The 8,794-nt window shown below is 47.1% G+C and overlaps 3 protein-coding genes across 3 annotated transcripts; 2 read left to right on the plus strand and 1 right to left on the minus strand.

The window, feature by feature from the left end:
• On the plus strand, positions 1 to 2,993 carry gua1 (GMP synthase (glutamine-hydrolyzing); the record flags this gene model as incomplete). Its single annotated transcript, XM_039077977.1, has 21 exons — positions 1 to 45; positions 191 to 214; positions 336 to 459; positions 512 to 544; positions 595 to 634; positions 695 to 703; positions 757 to 821; positions 875 to 999; positions 1,050 to 1,122; positions 1,187 to 1,215; positions 1,269 to 1,656; positions 1,714 to 1,745; positions 1,798 to 1,874; positions 1,923 to 1,966; positions 2,047 to 2,075; positions 2,129 to 2,143; positions 2,203 to 2,214; positions 2,275 to 2,490; positions 2,544 to 2,696; positions 2,837 to 2,895; positions 2,957 to 2,993. 21 exons carry the CDS (start codon positions 1 to 3, stop codon positions 2,991 to 2,993), a joined length of 1,629 nt encoding a protein of 542 aa, XP_038924305.1.
• A 713-nt stretch (positions 2,994 to 3,706) lies between these two features.
• LCP9604111_9696 (uncharacterized protein) lies at positions 3,707 to 4,084 on the plus strand (the record flags this gene model as incomplete). The annotated part of the gene is made up of 2 exons (XM_039077978.1): positions 3,707 to 3,716; positions 3,777 to 4,084. 2 exons carry the CDS (start codon positions 3,707 to 3,709, stop codon positions 4,082 to 4,084), a joined length of 318 nt encoding a protein of 105 aa, XP_038924306.1.
• A 2,365-nt stretch (positions 4,085 to 6,449) lies between these two features.
• Positions 6,450 to 8,794, minus strand: LCP9604111_9697 (dipeptidyl peptidase III; the record flags this gene model as incomplete). The annotated part of the gene is made up of 6 exons (XM_039077979.1): positions 6,450 to 6,836; positions 6,893 to 6,990; positions 7,042 to 7,480; positions 7,533 to 7,582; positions 7,636 to 8,422; positions 8,471 to 8,794. 6 exons carry the CDS (start codon positions 8,792 to 8,794, stop codon positions 6,450 to 6,452), a joined length of 2,085 nt encoding a protein of 694 aa, XP_038924307.1.

Raw genomic sequence — 8,794 nt, forward strand, 5'->3', positions numbered from 1 at the left:
ATGGCTCCCACTATCGAGGCCGAAGAGCCTCACAACAACTTTGACGTACGTACCATCATATCCCAATGGCGAGCCAGGAAACCCACTTGTCCCGCTTTCAGCAACTTGCGATCAAGCAGCCCTAGGCCGTGCCGGCGCAATTGAGTCATAAACGCAAAAAGAACGGATTGACTGACAATTGACTCTCTAGACTATCCTCGTTCTTGATTTTGGCGTATGTAAATCTCGAGCGCCATCTTTCCTCTCTTTCGGCCTGTTTCAGATAACGGAGCTTCATTACTGCTGGCCGGCTCCTGGCCCTCTTCAAATGCCAAATGCTGACTCCCCTTGTGAAGTCTCAAACGAGCCATCTTATCCTACGTCGGCTTCGGGCTCTCGGTGTCTTCGCTGAGCTGCTTCCGTGTACCACCAAGATCGCTGAGCTGACATGGAAGCCCAAAGGAATTGTGTTCTCTGGAGGTATGAAGTCTCTTAACACATGGTTTGTGCTGAGGTCTGACTAAGATACTAGGTCCTTCTTCCGTCTACGACGAGGGCTCGCCCCGTAAGGTTTTCATCCCCCGAACGTCCTGTTGCCTGTACTCATATGTGTAGATGTTGACCCCGCTGTTTTTGACCTTAATGTACCTATTCTGTGAGTGTTTTCCCCGCCCATCCCTCAAGGTTCTGAACCTGTACTAACACCGGGGTATAGGGGTATTTGGTATGCCTTCCTCCAACATCGACATCGGTACGACACTAATACAAATCACCCAGCTACGGTTGCCAGGAGATCGCATGGCGGATCGATTCAACGAACGTTGCTCGCGGAGAAACTCGAGGTTTGCAACCTTCGGAACACCATATAAAATTATTTCTGACCCTTTCCTCGCAGAGTATGGCCACGCCGACCTCAAAATCACCAAGGTTAATAGTAATGTCGACCGCCTCTTTGCTGGATTGGGGGATGAAATTCCTGTGTTCATGTCCCACTTCGACAAGCTAGTTAGCCTGCCTGCTGTGAGTGAAATGACTTCGTATTTCCGAAGCACTTTTATTGACTCTAATAGGGTTTCGTGATCATTGCGGACACCAAGAACTCAGAGTACGCCGGCATCGCCCATGAGGAGAAGCCCATCTTTGGTTTGTCTTCCCCCAAGCTGCCTTTGTGGCCCAGTAAGGGAATATGCTAATGCAAGGTGACTAGGCGTCCAATTCCACCCTGAGCTCGAACACGTTCGTCACCCCCAAGGTATTACACTATAACTCCCTCTAATATTCAGATCTAGACACCCCGCGGAAGCGAGATCCTCCGCAACTTCAGTGTTGATATCTGCGGCGCTAAACCGAGTTGGAAAATGGGCGACTTCGCTCAGCTCGAGATCGCTCGCATCCGCGATCTTGTTGGTGACCGAGCACTCGTCCTTGGAGCTGTCAGCGGTGGTGTGGATAGCACTGTGGGAGCAGCCCTCATGCGTGATGCCATCGGAGACCGCTTTAAGGCCATTCTCATCGACACTGGATGTATGCGTCTCAATGAGTGCGAGGAGGTCAAGGCCACGCTCGGCGAACACCTTGGCATTAATCTCACAGTTGTCGAGGCTGGCGAGCTGTTCCTGGGTCGTCTGGCGGGTGTTTCTGACCCCGAAAAGAAGCGGAAGATCATTGGGTCAACTTGTGCGTACTTCAAGCTGTTTGGGATGTGTTGGTGACAGGGTACTAACGACATTGAAGTCATCGATCTGTTCGAGAAAGAGGCTATTAGGGTACGCTCGACCTTCTCTGACAGGCTATTTGGCTAGCTAACAGGACTTGCAGATTGAGAAGGAGGCAGAAAACACCCCCAACACCGGGAAGGTGGAATGGTTCCTGCAAGGGACACTATATCCTGACGTGTAAGTCATTCTGCGCTGATTGCCTGGTCCAAACTAATAACATTTTAGTATTGAATCTTTGAGCTTCCGCGGGCCTTCGGCCACTATCAAGAGTAAGAGAGTCAACGAGGTCTCGGGAGCAGAAGACTGCCCCACGGACAAAAGAGAGAACAAAAGCTGACATTAGAAATAGCTCACCACAACGTTGGCGGTCTGCCTGAGGTAAGCAATACCACCGTCCCGAATATAAAAGGATCTTAACTAACCAGCATTAGCGGATGATGAACGGCGTAAGTCGAGCTAATCTAGTATCGTTTGATTTACTTACTAACCAACATGGCCCGTTTAGCAAGGCTTGCGTGTAAGTATACTTTCCATCTCTTCATCAACGCAGAGAAAGCTGACGGGACTTCTGTTACAGCTTATTGAGCCGCTTAGACTTTTGTTCAAGGATGAAGTGAGGGCCATTGGCCGACAGCTCGGCATACACGAGTCACTAGTGAACCGACACCCCTTCCCGGGTCCTGGCATTGCCATTCGCATCCTCGGCGACGTTACCAAGGAGCGAGTAGAGATCGCCCGTAAGGCTGACCACATCTTCATCAGCATGATCAAGGAGGCCGGCCTTTACGACCAGGTAAGTCGGGTCACACAGGCGAAGACGGGTGCAAACTAACTCTTCTCCCACAGATATCTCAAGCCTTTGCTGGTCTCGATACTAACCGCAGTGTTGGTGTATTCGGTGATCAGCGAGTTTGGGGTTACATTGTGATTCTCCGTGCTGTTCGTACCAAGGATTTCATGAGCGCAGAAGTGTTTGACTTCAGTAACTCCTTCCTCCAGGTGAGTCAGGTCTTGGTTATACTTCGGGCTCTCCGCAAGGCGGGCGGGTGGGTCCTATACCACGGACCCAACCCACTCCATCCCTTCCCACAAAGGCCCAATTTCATTATTTCCTATACTTACAAACCTGTCTACCCTAGGATGTTTCGCGCGCCATTTGCAACAAGGTGGAGGGTGTTGCCCGTGTCGTCTATGATTTGTAAGTATAAGTCTTAGCCTCTATTGGTCTTGAGCCATGCGCTGACATTTTGTCTTTCTAGAACCTCAAAGCCCCCTGGCACCATTGAGCTAGAATAGGCGACATGATAGAGGGAAGGCAGACAGAAGATAGATCACTTGCCAGCGTGAGCTAGGGGCAGATATAGTGTTCCGGAGGAACTTTTACGTTTTTACCGGAGCAGGCACGGGAACGAGAATTGGATTAAAATGGTGATAGTATCGAGAAAAGAGGGAAGAGAAGCACATCAGGCTGTGAAACGGCCCGGAGCAGTCTCTACAGGCAATGCTTTCCGCTATCTATTTGCACAATACTTTGTTGCATAGTCACATTATCCCATGCGTTGTGTTGATTTCGAATTGCGGACACTGATTCTCACATACAATTGATTTGAAAACAGTCATTTATATCGCAGATAGAATGCCATTTGACTATGCTGATCAATGAATTTTTATGGGGTTATCTAGGCACTACGTAGTTTTGTCTTCAAATTTGCTAGTATCGGTTGACTCGTGCCGGAGTAAGTAGATCAATTATCTATGACAGTACTGCTTATACCTATCGACTCTATACCCGATACCTCCCGAGGCCCTCTGATTGGCCGATTAGAGATCGATCAACACGTCATTACCAAGGTTCATTCCGACAGTTCACGAAGTATCGTACGTTCAAGAGATGTATATATAGTAGATGAAAGAGTCTTTGACATCACCTAGCGGAGCATTTTTAAACCCCAAATAAGATACAATTTCCAGAATTCTACACTATATATTTTTCATCAAATTTGCCCACGATGACTGAAGGTTCGTGACTTTTTACTTAAGCCTTCTAACCCCCAGATTCTAACCCGAGGTTCAATGTAGACGCCCCGAAGCTCGAACACAAGGATTCCTTCTTCGAGAAGATCCTCGACCGCCACCACCACCATGATCACCACAAGCATGGAAGCGAGAACCAGGCTACCAAGGACAAGCCTCACGGTGAAGACCATGACCATGCCGCCCAGGACAAACATAAGGTCGGCGAGGACCATGCCGCCCAGGACAAGCATCACGCAAACGAGGGCGGGCTGCGTTCCCAGCTGAAGAAAGACGAGGAACGCCTCAAGAAATACTTCACGAAGGATGAGAAGCGCAGTGAAGATGGGCAAACTTATGGAGGCTTGATGTAGTTCTCTCGCCTTTGTTGAGCACTGTTATGCCTACACGAACAACCAGGAAATATTGGGAGGGAGGAAATATTGCGAGGGAGGAAATATTGCGAGGGAAATTCTGCTATTACCAGGGTCCAGGGTCCACTTAATTCTTGATGTTATAACGTACCGAAATCAATATGAAGCTTCATGGCTGCATGCGCTAATGTCCGTGTTGTACATGCATTGATGATAAAGCGAATCCAACCGTCATCCATTAATAGCTGCTTGTTGTTCTTGTTTCCGAGGCAGTAAGGTAAATTAAGAAGACATTTCTCAACTCCCTGGAGCACTCCCAAACTAAATGTGATAGAGCGCAATTTGTTGATTGAATTCCCCACTAGAGGAGCCGGAGGCCCACGGGGATCTTGTTCTTGGTCATAAGGTGTTGTTGGGACTACATAGTCGAAAAGGTGGGGAGATGGGGATCACATGATAGGACCCTGGGAAGATAGAATAGCCGAGAATTATCCGTGGGCCGGCTTATCTCCATCAGGTCAGGTGACCTCTGCATAGATGGTCATAGCGTCAGAGACTGCAGACGATTATAGGGTAGAGAGATCTCCTACCCTAGGAGCCCATGCTGGACATCTCCAGGGTGCTGGAAGTTTGGATAGATAACGCTAGAGAGATCAGCTGATCCACTTGCCAGTCACATGACTACCCACCAAACCCACCTGATGTTTTACTCCGTACTTTTCTCTCAGCCTCTGGAGCCTGTTCAAGGCTATGATGGCCCAATTTATCCGAAAATTGTTCAGCCAGCCGTCTGTCTCCATTCATACTCTTTCTGATCTTCACTTGGAAGTGAACCAGCAATACACATCATTTGACGTGCCAGTTGTCTCCAAATATCTGCTGCTGGCCGGGGGTATTGGGCGTTTAGCAGACTACGATCAATACCTTCGTTTCCTCCAAAGGCAAGTGGAGAAATTTGAGTTATCCTCGGCAATCATGAGTTCTATGGCGGATCCTTTGAGTTGGCTTTCGAAACAGTGAGGCGACTTGAACAAGAGCCATCTTTAAATGGACGACTCATTTTACTCCACCAACGACGATATGACATCCCAGACTCCCATGTCACCGTACTGGGATTTACTTTTTGGTCTAATATTCCCGAAAACTCCAGAGATATTGTCCATTACAAAATCCAGGATTTCCAGAAAATCAAGGATTGGACGGTCGACGAGCATAATGCGGCGCATGAGTCCGACTTGAATTGGCTACGCAATGAGGTCCAATCGATTTATAATAACCACAAAACAAATCCTACGGAATTATCGAAACGGTCGATTCTGGTCGCAACACATCATGCACCCGCTATGCACCGTACATCGAGTCCACAGCATGCGAAGAATCCTTGGAGTGCTGCATTTGCCACAGACTTATTATCGCAGCCGTGGAATGGTGTGAAAAACTGGGTCTTCGGGCATACACATTACTCAACGGAGTTTAAGGAGAGGGGGATTAGGGTTGTGAGTAACCAGCGAAGTTATATACTTCCATGGAGCAATGAGGCCAATGGGTTTGATTCAGGGAATGTCATTTGGGTATGATTTCCCATGGTTAATCAAAATGGAGAATTGACCGCGGAGATAATCATGTAGCTAGGAAGAACGAAGAATATATCCATCAAAATGTATTACAACAAGCAAAGAGGGAACACATGTGTAATACGTAGTGCATCTCCTTCCAGATACCAAGTACAAGAGATGGATATTAGCCGTCTTACCACCCCCATAACTGTACCAGGTATGGGTCTGTCCCACATAACGAGAGATTCTCACGAAACGAGATTTTTCTTTTTAGGTGTCTTTTATATGGTATACCCATACAAAAGGTACATGAACATGAAACAGAGATTTTGTCACTTCTGGGAATACTTACAAAAAATATAGTAGGGAATATATAGTCTAAAGGAGGTCCATTTTATTTACTATTAACATATTAGGAAGAAATATTGAGTATTCTCCAAGTGGTAGAACGTTGATGTCTCTACATATATCTCTTTCATAAATATGGTCTTTACTTCTCTATATAAGATATTTGAAATTTCTTTTATTAGCCAATTAATTTAACTATGATTTGTTGTTGATTTAAACCCTTATTTCTCCTTTAACTAGCCAGAGGGTTGAGAACATAATATGGGGTATAAGTACCTTTTGTATGGGTATACTACCACACAAAAGGTACCTAATTTTAGAAAAGTATCGTTGAGTGGGACTGATACGCGGAAGGCACGACGGGGCGGGCCGGAAATATTAAAAGCGGGGAAGGCAGAATATCCATTTCAGGAATTTGAGGAAAGACACCCTATTTGCCATGCACTCCAATCTTGATGCCTTCAAATCCCTCTCTCAGCCCATGATTGAATGATTCCCTTGTTATTCTCCTCATACAGTTTAACCTCCACGGTTTCTCCATCAACAAACGTATTGGGTTGAGTGAATTTCCATCTTGGCCTTGGCTTCGAGCACACAATCTGTCGCCACTGTTCGTATATCCCCTCAACAGCACACATGGGCTCATAGAATTCCTTACAAGAGGAAATATCGGCAGTACACCGCCATATATGTAGACGACAGAGGTAGCGGCCTAAAGAGGGTTTGCCGTGAGAGATGATTTTGTCCCGGTCGATATGGACGGTGAGAGTGGAGTTATTGGGGTCATGGGAGATTTGGATAACGCCGCCGCCATCTTGGAGAAGGTGTTTCAGGATGGAGAAGTGAGCCTAGGTAGCAGCTTAGTTTTAATAAGTCTAGAGCATGAAAAGGTAGGAATACATACCTGGTGGTGGACTTGCCCCCAAGCCTGATTTTCAAAGTTATAATGTTCGAGAGCCTGAAGCCCATCGACACCAATGTTGAGATAGGTGGTATAAAGGACTAAAATTGGGTTAGTAAGCAAGCTAAATTCACGGTCGTGGTAGCACTTACGGTCGTCAGCCGTGATTTCACTGGTATTGGTGTACCCGAAAATACACAACAAATCCTTGTTGTCCATGAGATATTCCGAGACTAGAATGGCACGACATTCCTCCACTGTTCCTGCCAAATTTTCAAAAACGCTATTCCAAGTTTGGCCAGGTAAATAGTGCGAAGTCACGGCTTTCCCGTTCAGTGGACTGATCGGCGGGTTCTGCTGGTCAAAGTTGTAGATGCCCGGAGCGGTTTCGCTGAGGAGTATACCAGTTCCATGGCCCACCAGTTCATGGATAGCGGTGGTGAGAAATCTGACAATATGTGTGCTCTTGCGGAAGTGCTCTAACTCTGATGGATCGACCCAAGGCACTGGTAGATTGGGGTTATTGTTAGCACTGAGACGATTTGCGAGAACAATATTCTTAAAACCATAATTTTCTCGAATATATTCGTACTAACTCCATTGTCAGCTTCATTCAATCCAGAAATCCCCTTCCAGAGCTTACATTGGGAAGATTGGCGGCTTCGAAGACGACACTGCCGCATACAGCAAGCGCTAAGGGAATTAGTATATGGTTTAACTTGCCGAGGAGACAATCTTTATCTCACCGTGGACGCTGGTAAAGTCAGGAGCTTCAAACAGACTCTTCTCAAACGGGCCTTTCCCATCGTTGACACCATCGACTGCCCATGGGAGTTGTCGAATGATAGAAGTTGAACTCTCAACAAAGCGTTTCAATTTCAATGTTTCGCCCGGATCGGAAATTCCGATCATAGCTTCCCACTCCGACCTGATCCCAGCCGGATCACGATAACTCTCGATGAAACCAATCATATTCTCTACTCTTGCAGACACATCCATTACCCACGCCTTTTGTGACTCCTGGTAAGCTTCGAGGCTACCAGTACTAAAGGATTCGATGTAGAGCTCCAAGAACCGGGTTTGCCTGCTGTTGCTGACGTATTCTTTTGCTCTCGCCAGATCCGAGCAGATGTTCGACATTTCCACCGAGTGATCGCCTCTAACGATGAATATGTCATTTGCCAGTTCGTGTAGACCATTGGCGGGAACACCAGTCTCCGCGGAAGCTTGAAGCAAATGATATATAGGTTTTCCATCCTGAATTAGCTTTCGAACTCGGGTATTCTCTGGCCCAATGGAATGTTCAATCATTGCCTCCGACACTCGAGCAATCTCCTTCTGTGACATGAGTTCAGTGCCAGTGTAATAACCTGACTGTGCGCTCTTGCTGGGATATCCAAGGTTGAATGGCGGGACTGCCAATAGCGGACCGATGATTTTGTCTAGACCTTCCTTCGTCTTTTGGGAGATGCTTGCGATCCTTTGCAGTGCTTCGGCTGTCAGATTTGGGACGAACTTTTGGTCTCCTTCGCCCTGATTACACAGTCAGTGCTGTTGCTAGAAAGATCTCGCCGAACTTACATAGTAGTTTCCTAAGTTGCAGAGAAACATTGCGGCATACTCCAGAAATCTTTCGAGCTCTTCGGATGTGATATTGCTTTGGGTGACTAAGGTGTCCCATTTTCCATCGCAAGCATGATAGAGGTCCATGATGAAGTCGAAGATGCCAGGGCTTTCTGGCGATACCTGCCGCATGATAATTCTGCTCCCATGCCATGCTGCCCGTGCACAATAGTGAGCATAGAACTTCTCCCGCGGCTCAAGAGCATCGAAAATCGGCTTTATGGCTAGCTGATGGATTGGTGTGCCAGGAGGCGGGGTAAAGGAGCTTTGGGGAACGGACAT

This window comes from Penicillium roqueforti (assembly GCF_015533775.1).
Source record: "Penicillium roqueforti strain LCP96 04111 chromosome Unknown scaffold_63, whole genome shotgun sequence".
Lineage (NCBI taxonomy): Eukaryota > Fungi > Ascomycota > Eurotiomycetes > Eurotiales > Aspergillaceae > Penicillium > Penicillium roqueforti.